General features: G+C 45.0%; 1 protein-coding gene across 1 annotated transcript in view; it reads right to left on the bottom strand.

Moving 5' to 3' along the window:
• Nucleotides 1–21548, bottom strand: part of LOC137562535 (very-long-chain 3-oxoacyl-CoA reductase-B-like) — a 72908-nt gene that overhangs the window by 17489 nt on the left and 33871 nt on the right. The window contains exons 2-7 of the mRNA XM_068273965.1: nt 20740–20786; nt 20587–20662; nt 15177–15287; nt 12606–12670; nt 6038–6082; nt 167–201 (exon numbers count right to left, since the gene is read on the bottom strand). Coding sequence (XP_068130066.1) covers nt 167–201; nt 6038–6082; nt 12606–12670; nt 15177–15287; nt 20587–20662; nt 20740–20786 — 379 coding nt within the window. The remainder of the gene's footprint in view (nt 1–166; nt 202–6037; nt 6083–12605; nt 12671–15176; nt 15288–20586; nt 20663–20739; nt 20787–21548) is intronic.

Below are 21548 nucleotides of genomic sequence, written 5' to 3'. Positions count from 1 at the left end.
TATTGCTGTAAAAATCAATTGAACTTTGCACCAGAGAGATGACAGCATCACCTGGAAACCTTATAAAATGCATGCTGACTCTGATTTTTTTCTAGATTAGATAACACAATCTTTCTTAGAGGTTTCTGGTTTCCCCCTTCCGATAATACAAAACAGACATCATTACCTCACCACCATTCTCGGGAGCACAATGCGAGTCATCTACAAACACAAAACAAATTGCAGTAATTATGCAGAGCTGAGACATTGGGGGAAATTATTAAAGAGGAGCTGTCAGCCATACTATCTCAGAAAAACCCCCAACACATATATAAGTTGATAAATACTTGCTCTACTTATGTATTGCACTGTTCACCGTTTGACTTTAGTGTTTTTTATACAGTAAAAAAAGAGAAAATCCTTATTAGCATTTCCCATTTTAACTGTGGCTATTTTGAAGCCAATTCTGATGTCATTTTCTCCCTCACTCTCCTCTGCCTGATTGTGTATGTATTGCCCACCCTCCAGTATAGAAAGTGCATTGTCTCAGCATGAGAAATATTGGCCAATCAGAGAGAACCAGGGGCGTGGGAGGGGAAATCAGAAGGGAAAGAGGCTTCAGCCAATCAGGCTGCATTAGTTAAGTCTGAGGGGAAGTAGAGAAGCAAAATAGGACAACCCAGCATGCCCTGCGACTTCATTTGTGCGGCAACGTACCAATTAAGAGTCAGGTAAACTGGGGAATGATCATCTATCAACAAGAAAAGTAATAGTGATTTTAACTTTTGGAATGCCTGGTTACCATCCTTATTACTTGTTTACCGGATAAAAATAAAGAATTGATTTTTGATTTTATGCCCGACATACACAACCAATTTAGCCTTTTGGACATGACTGTCACGTCCAAAAGGCTGGTGCTGCGGTGGTGCCCCCATGCCGCCCCCCGTTAGCCTGGAGGTCAATGAATTGGAACATAGTTATTCATTGATCTAATTTCCAATTTATTGATCTAAGTCCCCTGTAGAAAAACCGACAGCTTCTCATCAGAAGCCGCGGTCTTTCTGAAAAATATATATAGTTCCTGTAAGCGAGTGTGCTCACTCACAGGATAGAAAAGCAAAAAAACCACTGTGGCCATCTTGTGGCCAAATACATGCACATACATTTTTATCACAAAAAGACACAATAAATTACATTTAAAATTAACTGTTTACCTCCCACAGCCCAAAAAAAACCCACATAACATTTTTCACATTAAAAAAAAATAAAAAAAATCCAATTTAAAAAACAAAACAAAACCATAAATAGTTACCTAAGGGTCTGAAGTTTTTTTTAATATGCATGTGAAGAAGGTATACAACTAATATTTTTTAAATGATAAGCTTGTAAATAGTGATGGACGCAAAACTAAAAAAATGCACCTTTATTTCCAAATAAAATATTGGCACCATACATTGTGATAGGGACATCATTTGAATGGTGTAATAACTGGGACAAATGGGCAAATAAAATACGTAGGTTTAAATTATGGTAACATGTATTATTTTAAAACTAAAATGGCCGAAAACTGAGAAATAATGCATTTTTTCCATTTTTTTCTTAATATTTTTTTTAAAATGCATTTAGAAAAAATAATTTTTAGCAAAATGTACCACCAAAGAAAGCCTAATTGGTGGCGGAAAAAACAAGATATAGATCATTTCAGTGTGATAAGTAGTGATAAAGTTATTGGCGAATGAATGGGAGGGGAATATTGCTCAGATGCATAAGGTGAAAAATGACTGAAGGCTGAAGTGATTAAAGAGAACCAGAGATGAAGCAACCTCATGTATTTTACCTTATAAATCAGTGGGAACATGACAGTAAACACCTAATCTGCTCTTTGTTACATTGTTCTCTGTTTAATTTGCCTGTTATCACCTCTAAGATAAGAATCCCGACTAAGCAGTCGGTCTGGCTTTGCTACAGAATAATTATAGCTGAGACTGTGTTCTTTGCTGTCTTCAAGTCCAAGCCTGCCCCCTGCTGGCTTTGCTCAGGAATCATTATAGCTGAGTCATTATAGCAAAGCCAGACTCAATGCTCAGCCCGGGATTCTTATCTCAGCTAGATAACAGACACTTTTAGCAGTGAGGATGGAACAGAGAGCATGGTAAATGTTTTCTCTAATGTTCCCACTGATTTCTATGGTAAAATACACAAGGGTGCCGTGCTTCGTCTCTGGTTCACTTTAAGCAAGACAGCATCTGACTGGCACAGATCTATTGCAAATCAATCAAGTCAATATTTGTGTATCATCTGCTTTAAAGGAAATCTTTAGGGCTCGTTTCCACTGTAGCGGTGCAGAATCGCCTGGATTCCACCGCAGAAGAAATCGCATGCAGGTGCGTTTTTTTACGCGTTATTTTACGCGATTACGCATGCGATTTCGCATAGGTTAGGCTATGTGCGTTTTTAACCATGTCACTGCCTGTGTTAATTTACATTGGTTCCTATGCGGAATCGCATGCGTAATCGCGTAAAATAACGCGTAAAAAAACGCATGCGATTTCCCTATTAAATACATTAGCGGCGATTCGCATGCATTCCACTAGCAGGCGAATTCGTTGGCTCTTTTGTGCGTTTTTTCACTGCTCATAAAAACGCACCACGCAAACGCTACAGTGGAAACAGGTCCATTCACTTGCATTACATGTGCGAATCTGCATGCGTTGGACGCATGCAGATTCGCGATAGTGGAAACGAGCCCTTAAGAAAAAAATCCCCCTGGAAGATACTCACCTGGGGGGAAGCCACTGGATCCTAATCAGGCTTCCCCGTCCTCCTCCGTCCCGGTGATCCAGAGCATCGGAGAGGTAAATATTTACCTACCGCAATCCTGCACAGGCGCAGTAGAGCGGACCTGATCGGGCTAGGTTATTTCAGGGATGGTTGTAGTCAGCCAACTTCGCTACGCTGGAACTACACGTAGTTTTACGCAATTACGCTTCGCCAAACTACGGCTTCGAAATCAGATATTCGCTTCGTATGCATTTCGTAGACTACGCGTTAAAATACGCAATTACGCGTAGTGCGAAGCGTAGTGTATGCTGATGCTTATGCCCGTATGCAGAACATTTTATGCATTAATTCCTCCGTAAATGCTGACACTGGGAACTCTTCTATGCATACATTCCCCTTTCCAGTGTGTAAATATGTAAGCATACAATCGTACGCGGAAAATTAGAGAGTAATGCATTCTTAGTTCACTATTCAATACACATGTTAACTACGCATAGTCGGCGTAAGCTATGCGTAGCGGTACTTCGCTATGCGTAAATTCGTAAGCGTAGTTTTGAAACTTCATCTACGAACTACGATGCGTAGATGCGAATTACGATGCGTAAATTCGCACTGCCGTAGTTTCTGCTCATCCCTGGGTTATTTCTGTTGGAGCCCATGGGAAGCCGCTATTGCAACTGCACTGGTGGCGGGAAGGTAAATATTGCCGCGCCTGCGCAGTGTTTGTCGGCGCTTGTTTGGGGGAATTTTCAAGGGGGAGCCAGCGCAGGATCCCCAAGTCTATAGTCATTAGGACCCTGAGGCTTCCCCCCCACACCCGAAATAAGTACCCCATAGGGGCTGTTTTTCTTTATTACAGGTGTACTTTAAGGCAAACCTGAAGTGAAAAAAAAAACATATGATATAATGAATTGTTGTGTAGTACAGATAATGAATAGAACATTAGTAGCAAAGAAAAGGGTCTCGTATTTTCATTTTCAGTTATCTAGCTTTTTATTTTTTTTAAACAACATTGCATCATTCTGTCATATTTGCAGTTTATAAACCACACTCTGTCTTTTAACTCCTTGCCGACCGCTCCATGCTAATTGGCGGGAACGCGGCGGCAGCCCCAGGACCGCTCCACGCCGATTGGCGTGAATGGCCTTCTATGGGGGTAGCAGGAGTTTGCGCGCGCATCTCCTCTTGGAACTCCCAGCGACGATCGCCGCCTGTTGGACGGCGAAACCGCCGTCTATAAACATTGTACAGCGCTGCGATCTGCACTGGGGACAGCCGTTGTGCGGCCCTGCAGCTTGGCATTAAAGCTGCAGTGGCCAATTAGTAAAAAATGGCCTGGTCACTAGGGGGTTTAGCACCGCGGTCCTCAAGTGGTTAAGCTATAAAACAAAGCAGAAATAATGACCCTTTGACCTTTCCTGCAGTAAACCCTTAGCTGTCTCTCATTGTTTCTTGGTTTAAGTGCTTCAGAAAACAGGACTGTATTTCACCCAGTGGTGGGTCACATAGCTCAGTGAAGCCCTTTTCATAGATAACAACTGAAGTTTTTTAACTCTTCCTGTACTGGAAAGCAACATGAGACTTATTTTCTTTGCTACAAATGTTCTATTTATTAGCTGTACTACACATACAATTCATTATCTGATTTATTTTCACTTCAGTATCGCTCTAAGGCTTATAAACACTAATCAATGTTCCTGTCAGATTAATTTCTAGCATGTCCGATCTGCTTCTGATCGAGAAAAGGATCGATTTTATGGAGTTCTGATCTCAAAATCTATTTATTCTGTGAACGTAAAGTCAAACAAAATTGGTCATTCTATGTTAAATGGTCTAGGGCCCTTCATACTGTTTGGCCTGGAGCATCTTTGGAGAGATCACATTTAAGGGATGCAGGGGCAGATTGCGATCCTTCTGGGAATCGTGTACAGTACTCTATTACGGTACTCAGGGCCGGTTTAAGCAACAATGGGGCCCCAGGGCAAAATAAACCTGGGGGGCCCCCCAACTGATACCCCGGAACAAAAATCAGCATTAAGGGACCTTTTTTGCAGCTGGTATAGTCAGGGTGTGAAGCCCCAATCGGTTGGAGCTCCACCTTCTGGCTACCCCAGCCTGCATGGGGGACAAGGGGTTAAAAAGTTTCAGGAGGGGGGACCCCACAAAAAAATGCCAGGGATCTTCATACAGCCATATTGCGGCTGTATAGCAATCCCTGGCCAAAGCGCTGCGGCTGCGTATGGACCTCCTGGAAACCCCGTCAGGAAATGTATTGCTCTTTCTTTTGATACATGTAAAATCACACTACCATTAGGTTTGCTACTAAAAGTGACATTTACCGTATTTAAGGCTGCTTTCACAGTGAGACGTTACAGGAGCACGTTAGAGCAGCCTGTAACGCAGCCCACCGCACAGCAATGAAAAATCAATGGGCTGTTCACAGTGCCCACGTTGCGTTACATTGGAACGCCGCAGGTTAAAAGAAAGTGCTGCATGCTGTGCGTTATACCTTAGACTGTAGCTCAGTGATGTTGGAGGAGACGGTCTCCCCTCCTCCACCGCGGCCAGCCACATGGCTAATTAATATTCACTGCACGGTGTGACACGCAGTGTTTACTTCCTGGAGCGGCCGCTATGTGCAGCGATTGGCTGGCGGGACCACGTGATGCGAATCACGTGGTCTCCGCATTGCACAGCACAAAAAAGGCGCAACAAGAGCTGCATAACGCGGCTCTTGGTAGCGTCCTCCTCCAGCACCACTATGCGTTGCGTTAGGGGCACGTTATGCAACCTATAACGTCCCCTAAAACGCAACGTCCTGATGGGAAAGCAGCCTAAAAGTATACTTTTTTCCTTCAAAACTTTAAAATCGATTTTCTCAAAAACTATAAGGTCTTTATGAAAAATGTTTTCCTCTTATTCCCAGTGATCTCCTTAACATATCCTGCAAGTTTAGGGTTTCTAGCATTTAAGGTGGATTTTCTATTAACCGTTAAAGTCGGCGGGTTTTTAAATGTGTATTTTTTTTTCCTTTGAAACTTTAAAATCGATTTTCTCAAAAACTATAAGGTATTTTTGTAAATTTGTTTTTCCTCTTGTAGTCACTGTGGGCCCCTACAAGCTCTGGGGCCCTGGCGCAATTGCCTCCTTTTCCTCTATGGTAGCGCTGGCCCTGACGGTACTTTGATATTTAGGAGGCGGCAGCGCATCTTCCTACTTGAGTGGCTTCTTACTACAGCTTTTCATGTAATATCTGGAAACAAAGGATACAACATACCTGCAGCATTGACTGTGCATTGCAGTTTAACATATCAGTTATCCCCTAAAACAGAAAACAATAATGTCAGTTAAAGCAAGTATTATAACTACATACCGTACTATTAAAGATTAAAGAGGAACTCCAGTGAAAATAATGTAGTGAACAAAAGTGCTTAATTTTTACAATAATTATGTATAAATGATTAGTCAGTGTTTGCCCATTGTAAAATCTTTTAAATCCCTGATTTACATTTTGACACTTATCACATGGTGACATTTTTACTGCTGGCAGGTGATGTCACGGGAAGGAGATGCTGCTTGCTTTTTTGGCAGTTGGAAACAGCTGTAACAGCTGTTATTTCCCACAATGCAACAAGGCTCCCACAGTGTGATGTCAGAATCATGGCCCTGACATCACACTGTGGGAGGGGTTTCACCATCAGCCATACAGCGCCCCCTGATGATCCATTTCAAAAAAGGAATAGGTTTCTCATGGGAAAGGGGGTATCAGCTACTGATTGGGATGAAGTTCAATTCTTGGTTACGGTTCCTCTTTAAATTGATACGCTCTGGACTTACAGGGGTTACATCACAACTATCTGCAAAACACAAGTTTGCTGTCTTCAAACAGAAAGTATTGGTAATAATTCAGGCTGGAGTGAGTATATGATGTCCCACAATGCATCACTGCTGAATATGCAAATCATCATTTGTTGTTCCTGTAAACTAGCCACACCTCCAGATCTGCTGGAATACAATGATGCATACCTCCCAACTTTTTGAGATGAGAAAGAGGGACACTTAAGCCACGCCCCTGCCACACCCTCATCACACCCCTAGTCATACATACCATAAAGATTTCATAAGAAAAATATGTTGTTTTATCTTTAAACCACACTGGTCCTCTCTATCCTGGTTCACTTTCCTTCATAGTAACATTTACAAATTAGTAACATATCAATTTAAAGGATGGGAATAAAGTTTAGAGTCAAACACATTTTTTAGAAGAGAAATATATATATTTACATAGAAAGAGGGACATAGTCCTGAAAGAGGGACAAATGAGGAGGAAAGAGGGACAGGGCTCCCAAAGAGGGACTGTCCCTCCAAAAGAGGGACAGTTGGGAGGTATGAATGATGTATCAGCTTGTTAAAGGTTTATCTGAGTTTGATTAAAGAGAACCAGAGATGAAGCATCCCCCCCAACTGAGAAGTCAGGCTGCTCCGTCTAGCTTTGCTACAGAAAGATTATAGCTAAGTCTGGCTTCTGTGGTGTTATTTCAAGCCCAAGCCTGCCCCCTTGTGGCTTTGCTATAATGACTCAGCAATAATTATTCCCTGCAAAGCCAGATTTAATTGCTCAGTCTGGGATTCTTGTGACTGCTGACAGACACTTTTAGCAGTGAGGACGAAACAGAGAGCATGGTAAGTGTTTTCTCTAATGTTCTTACTGATATACATGGTAAAATACACAAGGGTGCTTCCTCTCTGGTTCCCTTTAAACAGACCTTTTATACATTTGTCATTTAAAGTGCACTTAATGATTGACTGTGACTTGAATTATCTGGATTTTCTGGAGCTTCTTTGGGCCAAACCATTTCCAGAGACTTTGGCAGTGTCATTCTCTATTGCATTCCTTTGCAAGCAACTGTTGCTATTCCATTATTGCCATAGCTGTGAGTTCAGATGCTATGACCTATCTGTTAAAACATATTGCTAGAATGTAAATGTTTAAAGAGGAACTCCAGCCTAAACAAACATGTCATTAAGTTACATTAGTTATGTTAATTAAAATAGATAGGTAATATAATCTCTTACCCACACTGTTTTAAAAGAACAGGCAAATGTTTGATTTCATGATGGCAGCCATCTTTTTGGTTGAAAGGAGGTGACAGCCAGGGAGCATGAGACACAGTTCCAACTGTCCTGTGTCCTGATCACCCCTCCCAGTTTTCTTTGATTGGTGGAGCTTAGTTAAAAATGCAGCAAAAAATGATGCTTTGGTAAGAAAAACAAAGTTCTGATGCTGTGAAACTGTGAAAGAAACACCAAGCCTTTTCAGTTCTGCTGAGTAGATTTTTAGTCCGGAGGTTCACTTTAATTTTATCTTTATTACTGAGCCTCCGGAGTCCGGATCCAATAAAATTGCTTAGCATTATACTGCTGGTTTATATGGATCACTGGAGGTTGTGGGTGTCACCAGAGTTGGACAAGAGCAGGGCCCATCTAACACAGCTACACCCAGGCAGGCGCACAGAAGGGGGCTCGGGGTGTTCAAGCCCAGCCCTAGGCTGGATGGAACCCTAGGCCCTTCCATCAGACTTATTGCGAGTGTGGAGTCTGTGGTGGGGAGTGGACTGGAGGGTTGCAGCAGACTTGCAATAACTAACTCACTGGTCACCGACAAATGCAGGGCCCAGTCAGCATAGGCATCAACAAGCAGGAAGTTCCATGAAGCTTGGCGTCTCCATGGTGTTATGTAGCGTTGTTGCCAGCCTGACGTCGTGACAGTGGAGCCGTGGCTGCCAAGGAGACAGAAAAGAGGAGGAGCGAATGTGTGGCCACTGGTGACAGGTCTGACTGACTCCACACCATTGAGCCAGCCCCTCTGTGACTGAATGTGTGTGCCAAGCGGAGGGGCTCGGGGGATGGTGCAGGGGAGGGGGGGCGAGGGAGTTGGCCCCCTTTCTGAGTCTTTTAAGGACTCTCTGCACAGCCCTGACTACACATACGGGTTTTGCTACATCTGAAAAACAGTACCTGATACTTACTGGTATTTCTAAATTAATTAACACTCCACCAGGTCTCTAGCAGGGAAATCAACACTGTTGTCACCCTCCCAGGAGAGGAGGCCAGCAAACATCACCCCAAAAGCCCTGAATTTAGGTGCAACCTCACTTTGATCACACACTGGGGTCGAGTCGTTAAAGAGAAACCGTGACCAAGAATTTAACTTCTTCCCAATCAGTAGCCGATACCCCCTTTTACATGAGAAATCTATTCCTTTCCTCAAACGGATCATCAGGGGGCTCTGTATGGCTGATTTTGTGGTGAAACCCCTCCCACAGTGTGATGTCAGCCAGTGGCGGACACAGCCAGCAGTGGGCCCCTGTGCAAAATTGTAATTGTGGGCCCCCCATGACCTGCGGCGCGCGTAGCGCGCCGCGGCAAAATATGGCCGTGGCTACAATTCGCGCGCCGCGGCAAAAATTAGTGGATAGAACCTGCGGCGCGTAGCGCCGCGGCAAAAAAATGGGCGTGGCAATGACCGGATGAGGGCGGAGCTAACTGTAACTTAACGCGAACCCGGGGTGAGGGTTTATTTCCTTTTAAACAATACTAGTTGCCTGGCGGCCCTGCTGATCTATTTGGCTGCAGTAATAAACTGAATTACACCAGCAACAAGCATGCAGCTAATCTTCTCAGTTCTGACAATATTGTCAGAAACCCCTGACCTGCTGCATGCTTGTTCAGGGTCTATGGTTGAAAGAATAAGAGGCAGAGGACCAGCACGGCAGCCAGGCAAATGGTATTGCTTAAAAGGAGAGAAATATGGCAGCCTCAATATTATTCTCACCTCAGGTTCCCTTGAAAAGTGCAACGCAAAGACAGTGGGCCCAAGTTTTGGTGACCCTTTCCCCAGAAAATTCACATAATTGTGCAGGTTTTCTCAAGAAAATACACATATATGCCCAGAAAATACGTGCAATCATGTCAGCAGATATGCCCAGAAAATACGTGCAATCATGTCGGCAGATATGCCCAGAAAATATGTGCAATCAAGTCGGCAGATATGCCCAGAAAATACGTGCAATCAAGTCGGCAGATATGCCCAGAAAATACGTGCAATCAAGTCGGCAGATATGCCCAGAAAATACGTGCAAACAAGTCGGCAGATATGCCCAGAAAATACATGCAATCAAGTCGGCAGATATGCCCAGAAAATACGTGCAAACAAGTCGGCAGATATGCCCAGAAAATACGTGCAATCATGTCGGCAGATATGCCCAGAAAATACATGCAATCATGTCGGCAGATTTGCGAAGAAAATACATGCAATCATGTGGCAGACCTGCCCAGAACATACACCTGCTAATATAAATAAAACAAAAACATTTACTCACCTGCAGCAGCAGACCTCCTGTCCCAGCCTCCATCCGGCGCGCAGCTCCCATGGGTGGTTGGGTGGATAGGTAGCCTAGTGGGTGGGTGAGTGGGTGGGTGGGTTGGTAGCCTGGTGGGTGGGTGGGTGAGTGGGTGGGTTGGTAGCCTGGTGGGTGGGTGGGTAGGTAGCCTGGTGGGTGGGTGGGTAGGTAGCCGGGTGGGTAGGTAGCCTGGTGGGTGGGTGGGTAACTAGCCCGGTAGGTAGGTAGGTAGGTAGCCCGGTGGGTGGGTAGGTAGGTAGCCTGGTGGGTGCGTGGGTAGCCGGGTGGGTGGGTTGGTAACTAGCCCGGTAGGTAGCCGGGTGGGTGGTTAGGTAGGTAGCCGGGTGGGTGGTTAGGTAGGAAGCCTGGTGGGTGGGTAGCCGGGTGGGTGGGTAGGTAGGTAGCCGGGTGGGTGGTTAGGTAGGTAGCCGGGTGGGTAGGTAGGAAGCCTGGTGGGTGGGTAGGTAGCCGGGTGGGTAGGTAGGTAGCCGGGTGGGTAGGTAGGAAGCCTGGTGGGTGGGTAGGTAGCCTGGTGGGTGGGTAGGTAGGTAGCCTGGTGGGTGGGTAGGTAGCCTGGTGGGTAGGTAGGTAGCCGGGTGGGTAGGTAGGAAGCCTGGTGGGTGGGTAGGTAGCCTGGTGGGTGGGTAGGTAGGTAGCCTGGTGGGTGGGTAGGTAGCCTAGTGGGTGGGTTGGTAACTAGCCCGGTAGGTAGCCGGGTGGGTGGTTAGGTAGGTAGCCAGGTGGGTGGTTAGGTAGGTAGCCGGGTGGGTGGTTAGGTAGGTAGCCGGGTGGGTGGGTAGGTAGCCTGGTGGGTGGGTTGGTAACTAGCCCGGTAGGTAGCCGGGTGGGTGGTTAGGTAGGTAGCCGGGTGGGTGGTTAGGTAGGTAGCCGGGTGGGTGGTTAGGTAGGTAGCCGGGTAGGTAGCCGGGTGGGTAGGTAGCCGGGTGGGTAGGTAGCCGGGTGGGTGGTTAGGTAGTTGGGTGGGTGGTTAGGTAGGAAGCCTGGTGGGTGGGTAGGTAGCCGGGTGGGTAGGTAGCCGGGTGGGTGGTTAGGTAGTTGGGTGGGTGGTTAGGTAGGAAGCCTGGTGGGTGGGTAGGTAGCCGGGTGGGTGGTTAGGTAGTCGGGTGGGTAGGTAGGAAGCCTGGTGGGTGGGTAGGTAGGTAGCCGGGTGGGTAGGTGGTTAGGTAGCCGGGTGGGTAGCTATCCGGGTGGGGGGCCCGACTCCTATCCTCCCTCCCTCCCTTCCTTCCTCACCTCGGGGGGCCCCCTCCCGATATGCGCGGCGGGAGAGCGAGCGGCAAATGCAGGAAGTCTTCAGGGCTCTCCAGGCATCCGCTAGAGGCCCAGCCGCTGAGTCTCCAATATGTCTCCAACTGGAGACATATTGGAGACCAAGCGGCTGGGCCTCTAGCGGATGCCTGGAGAGCCCTTCCTGCATTTGCCGCTCGCTCGCTCTCCCGCCGCGCATATCGGGAGGGGGCCCCCCGAGGTGAGGGAGGGAGGGAGGATAGGAGTCGGGGGGCCCCCCGGGAATAAAATAATAAAAAAAAAAAAAAAATATATAAAAAAAAAAAAAAATACTTAATGGGCCCCTGAAGAAAACGGAACTTCAGGGGCCCTCGTGCGGCGGCACGGCCTGCACGGCCGTATGTCCGCCCCTGATGTCAGCGCCTCACAGCTCTGAGGTCCTGACATCACACTGTGGGAGCCTTGTTGCATTGTGGGCAATGCCAATAACAGCTGTTTACAACTGCCAAAAAAGCAAGCAACATCTCCTTCCAGAGACATCACCTGCCAGCAGTAAAAATGTCACCATGTGATAAATATCAGAATGTAAATCAGGGAGAGGAAAGATTTTAGAATGGGCAAACACTGACTAAATCATTTATTAATAATTATTGTTAAAGTTAGGCACTTTTTTTATTACATTATTTTCACTGGAGTTCCTCTTTAAACTGCGCTGCTTTAGCTTAATGAGTGGAGCGCAAGTTATGCGCACACTACGTGCGTTAGTACAGCGTAGCGTGTGCTGCTAACTTACTCGCACTCCTTTTAAGTAACTGCCACTCCACTAAACCAGCCCTGAGCCCTGGTGGGTCCAGTGGCGTGATCCCCGCACTTTGATTGGCCCAATAGGCTGCCTGTTAAGTGACAGGCAGCCTACTGGGCCAATCAAAGTGCAGGGATCATATCAATAAAAGCCACTGGACCTGCCGGAGCTGAAAACAGGTTCAGTGGAGTGGCCATTACTTAGAAGGAGCACTGCACTACCGCGCATAGCGTACGCATAACTCACGCTCCTCTTATTAAGCTGCACTACTTTAGCAGCGCAGCTTAATGAATCAACTGCACGGTCCCTAGATCACAGGCTATGTGGCCTTTAGGGATTGGGGTCCTAGACAACTACTACTAATTACTAGAGCCACCTAAAATGCTTCTTACCTTGCTTAAATCACTAACATCAAGAAAGCACTTGTATCCCTTAAATGCCATTCCAACATTGTTCACTGGAAAAGAGAGCACTTAATCAGTCATTCCATATCATTCTGTATCTCATAGATCCCAGCGCTGTCTGATCCCGTCCTGATCATAATATCCAGTCACCTCTCTACATTATAGATCCCAGCTCTGTCTAATCCCATCCTAATAATATCCAGTCACCTCTCTACATTATAGATCCCAGCTCTGTCTGATCCCATCCTAATAATAATATCCAGTCACCTCTCTACATTATAGATCCCAGCTCTGTCTGATCCTGTCCTGATAATATCCAGTCACCTCTCTACATTATAGATCCCAGCGCTGTCTGATCCCATCCTAATAATATCCAGTCACCTCTCTACATTATAGATCCCAGCTCTGTCTGATCCCATCCTAATAATAATATCCAGTCACCTCTCTACATTATAGATCCCAGCTCTGTCTGATCCCGTCCTGATAATATCCAGTCACCTCTCTACATTATAGATCCCAGCGCTGTCTGATTCCATCCTGATAATAATATCCAGTCACCTCTCTACATTATAGATCCCAGCTCTGTCTGATCCCGTCCTGATCATAATATCCAGTCACCTCTCTACATTATAGATCCCAGCACTGTCTGATCCCGTCCTGATAATATCCAGTCACCTCTCTACATTATAGATCCCAGCACTGTCTGATCCCGTCCTGATAATAATATCCAGTCACCTCTCTACATTATAGATCCTAGCCCTATCTGATCCCATCCTGATAATATCCAGTCACCTCTCTACATTATAGATCCCAGCGCTGTCTGATCCCGTCCTGATAATATCCAGTCACCTCTCTACATTATAGATCCCAGTGCTGTCTGATCCCGTCCTGATAATATTCAGTCACCTCTCTACATTATAGATCCCAGCTCTGTCTGATCCCATCCTAATAATATCCAGTCACCTCTCTACATTATAGATCCCAGCTCTGTCTGATCCCGTCCTGATCATAATATCCAGTCACCTCTCTGCATTATAGATCCCAGCACTGTCTGATCCCGTCCTGATAATAATATCCAGTCACCTCTCTACATTATAGATCCCAGCACAGTCTGATCCCGTCCTGATAATAATATCCAGTCACCTCTCTACATTATAGATCCTAGCCCTATCTGATCCCATCCTGATAATATCCAGTCACCTCTCTACATTATAGATCCCAGCGCACTCTGATCCTGTCCTGATAATATCCAGTCACCTCTCTACATTATAGATCCCAGTGCTGTCTGATCTCATCCTGATAATATCCAGTCACCTCTCTACATTATAGATCCCAGCGCTGTCTGATCCTGTCCTGATAATATCCAGTCACCTCTCTACATTATAGATCCCAGCGCTGTCTGATCCCGTCCTGATAATAATATCCAGTCACCTCTCTACATTATAGATCCCAGCGCTGTCTGATCCAGTCCTGATAATATCCAGTCACCTCTCTACATTATAGATCCCAGCGCTGTCTGATCCCATCCTGATAATATCCAGTCACCTCTCTACATTATAGATCCCAGCGCTCTCTGATCCTGTCCTGATAATATCCAGTCACCTCTCTACATTATAGATCCCAGTGCTGTCTGATCCCATCCTGATAATATCCAGTCACCTATCTACATTATAGATTCCAGCTCTGTCTGATCCCGTCCTGATAATATCCAGTCACCTCTCTACATTATAGATCCCAGCGCTGTCTGATACCGTCCTAATAATAATATCCAGTCACCTCTCTACATTATAGATCCCAGCACTGTCTGATCCCGTCCTGATAATAATATCCAGTCACCTCTCTACATTATAGATCCCAGCGCTGTCTGATCCCATCCTGATAATATCCAGTCACCTCTCTACATTATAGATCCCAGTGCTGTCTGATCCTGTCCTAATAATAATATCCAGTCACCTCTCTACATTATAGATCCCAGCGCTGTCTGATCCTGTCCTGATAATATCCAGTCACCTCTCTACATTATAGATCCCAGCACTTTCTGATCCCATCCTGATAATAATATCCAGTCACCTCTCTACATTATAGATCACAGTGCTGTCTGATCCCATCCTGAAAATATCCAGTCACCTCTCTACATTATAAATCCCAGCGCTGTCTGATCCCATCCTGATAATATCCAGTCACCTCTCTACATTATAGATCCCAGCGCTGTCTGATCCCATCCTGATAATAATATCCAGTCACCTCTCTACATTATAGATCCCAGCGCTGTCTGATCCCATCCTGATAATAATATCCAGTCACCTCTCTACATTATAGATCCCAGCGCTGTCTGATCCCATCCTGATAATAATATCCAGTCACCTCTCTACATTATAGATCCCAGCGCTGTCTGATCCCATCCTGATAATAATATCCAGTCACCTCTCTACATTATAGATCACAGTGCTGTCTGATCCCATCCTGATAATATCCAGTCACCTCTCTACATTATAGATCCCAGCGCTGTCTGATCCCATCCTGATAATAATATCCAGTCACCTCAGAGACTATTAGTACCCAAAATTCCGATGTCTAGGTCTTTCAGGGCCTCCTCTATCTGGGAGTAGATTTCTTCTCCTCCTGTGAAATCTGCTTGGACGATCTTGACTTTACGTCCACTTTGTTGCTCTGTAGAGATATAGGATTGACTCATAAATTTGAATCCAGAGAGTAGTTTTGGAAGGAGAAAAAGGTAGTGGTAAATAATGTTCGCTCTGGTGGGGAATCTTGATATGATATGCAGATCGTTAGAATTTTCCTGTTGTCATGTCTTGGAGCGGATCCACACATCCACCCTTGCTTTCACAAAGGACCATCGAAGTGAATACTGCACTGTCTGCTCCCATTGTCCATTTGTGGTCCAGCTGAAGTGGGGACTTAGTCTTACGGGGCCTGTGCTCCTAGATGGACCTCTGTAGCAGGATCATTACGTAAAACCAGGGAGCCCCCTTGTAAAAGTGTATTTTGCCCCAGGTTATACTGTACCAACCAAAGAGACAACCCCCTCCACCTTTTCTACCTGCTCTGTCCTTACTAAACACACTGTATCCCTCAAAATTGGCTATCCAATCATGGCTTTCATCCATGCACGTCTCTGTTAATTCCACAACGTCGACTCGTAACCTTTTCTACCTGCTCTGTCCTTACTAAACACACTGTATCCCTCAAAATTGGCTATCCAATCATGGCTTTCATCCATGCACGTCTCTGTTAATTCCACAACGTCGACTCGTAGCCTTTGTCAGTCAGAATTAACTCTAGTGCATCCATTTTATTAGCAAGGGTTCTAGCATTGGTTACCATGCACTTCATATTTTTACCACCACATTTTCCAATTTTGGTTACATTTAACGGGCTACATGAAGTCTTAACAACTTCCTTACTCTTTACTCTGTCTCCGTCTCCCTCTTTATCCCCTATAATGTTAGGTTCCCACTGCCTATTTATCCTAACTTGTCAACATATTGAGACTTTGGCCTCAATTCACTAAGCATTACCGCATTTGGAAATGCAGACATCAGCTGATTTTACCGATCACTTTGCCAAATGCCAATTCACTAAACAAAATTACCGACTAGTGAGGTAAATTAGCGGCTTGTGCAGTAAATACCTCAAGAAATGTTCAGAAATTGCAATTTGCAAAGATTAAAGCATTCGGTAAATCAAACAACAGTGTTTGGTATTTACCTCCAGCCAGAGGTGTCCCAGCCACCAGGCAAGGACAGACAGTGGCCTGGAGCGCCGGGTGGGGGAGAGGTGCCGCCACGGGGAAAGTGCATACCTTTCCCCTCCAGACTGTGCGACCCCTGTGGTTAAAGGGACTCCGAGCTCATAAAAAAAATGAAAGTTGTACTCACCTGGGGCTTTCTCCAGCCCAGTGCTGGTCGGGAGGTCCCACGACGGCGTCCTGGCTCCTCTCCTACTCCCCGATCCGGAATGGCTGACAGGCCGCAGCCCGGGCGACACTCGGCTGAGTGTCGGGCTGCTCCTTCCGCGTATGACGCGGATGACATCACACGCCGGCCGCCTCGCGTCATCACGGCGGCCGGCGTGGCAGTACTGCACATGCGCGATTAAAGCGCGCATGCGCCGTACTGCCACGCCGGCCGCCTTTTCCGGTGAATGCTGGCCACATTACGATTATTTTCCGGTGAACGCTGACCACATTACGGTTATTTTCTGGTGAACGCTGGCCACATTACGATTATTTTCTGGTAAACGCTGGCCACATTACGATTAGGGAAGGAGATAGGCGGCACCTTCATACTGTCCTTTACTGCTGACCCATACACGCGTGCAAGTTTCTCGGGGTTCCCATTGCATGGGCCCCGTATGTAAGTTTTGTTTTTATGCTATTTTTAAGCTGTTTTTACTATGAAAACTCTATATTAAACGGTTTACACTTAGAGTTGCCTTTTGTTTGTTTTTTATGATGTTTACTGATATCCATTCGTGAGAGGAACCATTGCTGAATTGGTGGGTCCTGGACAGACTGTTGCTTCCTGATGTCCTACCAAATCGTTGATACAACCTTATAATGTGGGTTGTCACCAGCTGGTAAGCCTCTTTCCTTTTTTGGGTATTCATGATTGCAGAGCTGTGCCGTGACCCCAATATTTATTGTGGTGGAGATTTACCTGCTTTTATCCTTTGTTGAAGACTCGTCTTTTGTTTTTGGACTCTGCGCTGAGCATATATAATTTACACATTACGATTATTTCCCGGTGAACGCTGGCCACATTACAATTATTTCCTGGTGAACGCTGGCCACATTACGATTATTTTCTGGTGAACGCTGGCCACATTACGATTATTTCCTGGTGAACGCTGGCCACATTACAATTATTTCCTGGTGAATGCTGGCCACATTACGATTATTTTCTGGTGAACGCTGGCCACATTACGGTTATTTTCTGGTGAACGCTGGCCACATTACGATTATTTCCTGGTGAACACTGGCCACATTACGATTATTTCCTGGGGAACGCTGGCCACATTACGATTATTTCCTGGGGAACGCCGGCCACATTACGATTATTTTCTGGTGAACGCTGGCCACATTACGACTATTTCCTGGTGAACGTTGGCCACATTACGATTATTTTCTGGTGAACGCTGGCGACATTTTGATTATTTTCTGGTGAACGCTGGTGACATTAGGATTATTTTCTGGTGAACACTGGCCACATTACGATTATTTTCTGGTGAACGCTGCTCACATTACAATTATTTTCTGGTGAACGCTGGCCACATTACGATTATTTTCTGGTGAACGCTGCTCACATTATAATTATTTTCTGGTGAACACTGGCCACATTACGATTATTTTCTGGTGAATGCTGGCCACATTCCGATTATTTTCTGGTGAATGCTGGCCACATTCCGATTATTTTCTGATGAATGCTGGCCACATTCCGATTATTTTCTGGTGAATGCTGGCCACATTCCGATTATTTTCTGGTGAATGCTGGCCACATTCCGATTATTTTCTGGTGAATGCTGGCCACATTCCGATTATTTTCTGGTGAACACTGGCCACATTACGATTATTTTCTGGTGAATGCTGGCCACATTCCGATTATTTTCTGGTGAATGTTGGCCACATTCCGATTATTTTCTGGTGAATGCTGGCCACATTCTGATTATTTTCTGGTGAATGTTGGCCACATTCCGATTATTTTCTGGTGAATGTTGGCCACATTCCGATTATTTTCTGGTGAATGCTGGCCACATTCCGATTATTTTCTGGTGAACTCTGGCCACATTCCGATTATTTTCTGGTGAATGTTGGCCACATTCCGATTATTTTCTGGTGAACACTGGCCACATTCCAATTATTTTCTGGTGAATGTTGGCCACATTCCGATTATTTTCTGGTGAACACTGGCCACATTCCGATTATTTTCTGGTGAACGCTGGGCGCATTACAATTATTTTCTGGTGAACGCTGGCCGCATTCCGATTATTTTATTGTGAATGCTGCCCACATTACGATTATTGTATGGTGAATCATTGCTGCGTTATAATTATTTTCTGGTGAATCATTGTTGCATTACGATTATTTTAAGTGAATCAATGCTGCGTTATGATTATTTGCTGGTGAAAGATTGCCGCATTACTGTTATCTTATGGTGAAACATTGCTGCGTTACAATTATTTTCATCAGGGGAACCACACGGGGGGGGGGGGGGGGGGGACGGTGTGGGGAGGGGGAGCTCTGCCTGCCCCAGCAGCAAAATCCACGACCAAGAAAGTTGTGGATTTTGCAGGGGGGATTTGGGGGGTATAAACCCCTCGTTTAGCCACGGGGATGCGACGGTTTAGCACTAGCTATACAGTAATAACATGCTTTAAGACTCGCTTCAGAGTCTCTTCAATGTCCCTCAACACTTTTTTTTTTTAACACATTCAAAAGAAAAAAAGATGTGTGGCTCAGAGGAGGAAAACTTTATTTATTTTTTTTACGTTTGTCTTTAATACATTAGTACAGACTACCCAGCAAGCTCATGGTGACCCAGAACTCATTGGAGTGTGTGAGGGGATACAATGGTCCAAAAGCCCCCTTACTAAAATGCAAGGAAAACAAAAGTTTGCCTTCTTAAAACAGAAAGAATTTGCGATAACTCAGGTTGGAGTGAGCTTGAGATGTCTCCCAGTGCATCACTGCTGAATATATGCAAATTAACCATTGTACCCTTAGAAGCTAAACACACCTCCAGAACCGCTGGAATGCAATGATGTGTCAGCTTGTTAATTTGTACAGAGCCAGAATAATCCAACATGCATACAGACTGTTTCGGATTGGTTGATCCTCATCAGTGCATGGCATGGATTATTTTGGCTCTATGGAGTAGGACTTGGTTAACCACTTAAGTCTATCTGGATGGATCTATCCATCCAGATAGACTGTGCTGCTCCTGCTGCCTGAGGCGCGCGATTGCGCTCGCTCCCGCTGCCTGCCGTTAGCCCCCTGATCAATGAATGGGAATATACTTCCCATTCATCGATCTAAGTCCCCCGCAGAAAAACCGAAGGTCTCTTATCAGAGGCCGCGGTCTTTCTGCGAAACATTTTTTTTCCCCATCCTCTTTCTGGGTTCCTGGAAGCAAGATCGTTCGCTTCCAGGACTTATTGACTGTGGCCAAATAATGAACTACACCCACATACATGTTTTATTAAATAATTACATTATATTACATTTAAAATTAGCGGTTTACCTCCCACACCCAAAATTACCCAAATAAATTTTTTCATTAAAACAAAATAAAAAAAATTACAATTAAAAAACAACAACAAAAAAACAACATAAATAGTTACCTAAGGGTCTGAACTTTTTAAATATGCATGTCAAGAGAGTATTTTTAAATTATAGGCTTGTAAGTAGTGATGGACCTAAATTTAAAAAATGCACCTTTATTTCTAAATAAAATATCGGCGCCATAAATTGTGATATGGACATCATTTAAACGGTGTAATAACCAGGACAAATGGGCAAATAAAATGCATGAGTTTTAATTACGGTAGCATGTATAAATTTCAAACTATAATGGTCAAAATCTAAGAAATAATGATTTTTTTTCCATTTCTTTCTTAATCTTCCTGTTAAAATGGATTTAGAAAAAAATAATTCTTAGCAAAAGGTACCACCCAAAGAAAGCCTAATTAGTGGCGGTAAAAACAAGATATAGATCAATTAATTGTGATAAGTAGTTATAAAGTTATTGGCGAATGAATGGGAGGTGAAAGTTGCTCGGATGCATAAGCTGAACAACGCTGTAGGCTGAAGTGGTTAATTTGCATATATTCAGCAATGATGCATTGTGGGAGACATCCCGAAGCTCACTCTAACCTGAATTACCGCAAATACTTTCTGTTTTAAGCAAGCAAACTTTTGTTTTCTTTAATACATTAAGTCTTAAATCCTTACCGATCTCCTCTGCAACTTTCTGAAGCTTTTCCAAAGTCCGACTGAGGATGACGACGTTGAATCCCCTCTTGGCCAGCTGTGGAAGAGAGAGTACATGTGTTATGGGGTGAAGGGAGGTCAGAGGTATAGCTCATGCCGGTTGTGTACACTTACCTCATGGGCGTAGGATTTTCCTATTCCATCTGTCGCTCCTGTGACCACTAAAGGGAAGACAAGAGAAGGTTTATTATTCTGAAGACTTAGGTTTAGAGTACGTTCCGGAAGCCCATGAGCAGCAACCACCGAATCTGATCAGAGAAAGATCTGTTAATCTTCCTAATAATCCTAACATTTGTATAGCACTTTTCTCCTGCCGCACTCAAAGCGCTCAAGAGCTGCAGCCACTAAGGAGCTTACTCAAGAGGCCACTCTGCAGTGTTAGGAAGTCTTGCCCAAGGATTTCTTACTGAATAGGCACTGACCCTGGCAGATGTACGGTAAGTATCAACAGTCGAGTGAGCAGGACACAGATCAGGTCATACACAGAGTAACAATTAGGTTGGAGGATCAGGCAATCGGGTAGTCGGGAGTGCAAATCAAGTCGGTACACAGGATATCTATACCGGCTCAGAGGATCAGGCAATTGGATAGTCAGGAGTGTAAATCGGGTCAGTACACAGGAGATCAATACAGGTTAGAGGATTAGACAGTCGGATAGTCAGGAACGTAAATCAGATCAGTACACAGAGTAACTATACAGATTCGAGGATTAGGCAATCGGGTAGCCAAAGAACGTAATCAGGTCGGTACACAGAAAATCAGAGTAATAATAATGCTGAGCACAAGGAGACAAGCTCTACGTCTAGCAAGCCTAGCTTTCGCAATAATCGTGCCTGTCAGGAACCAGCCCCGCGGCAAGCCTGCAGATACGGTTCCCGACTGCGGGTTTGACCAGATCGAGAGGGAGGCAGCCTTATTCAAGC

This window comes from Hyperolius riggenbachi, chromosome 3 (assembly GCF_040937935.1).
Source record: "Hyperolius riggenbachi isolate aHypRig1 chromosome 3, aHypRig1.pri, whole genome shotgun sequence".
NCBI lineage: Eukaryota > Metazoa > Chordata > Amphibia > Anura > Hyperoliidae > Hyperolius > Hyperolius riggenbachi.
Note: the sequence above shows the minus strand (reverse complement) of the source record. Positions and strands in the feature narration are given on the sequence as shown.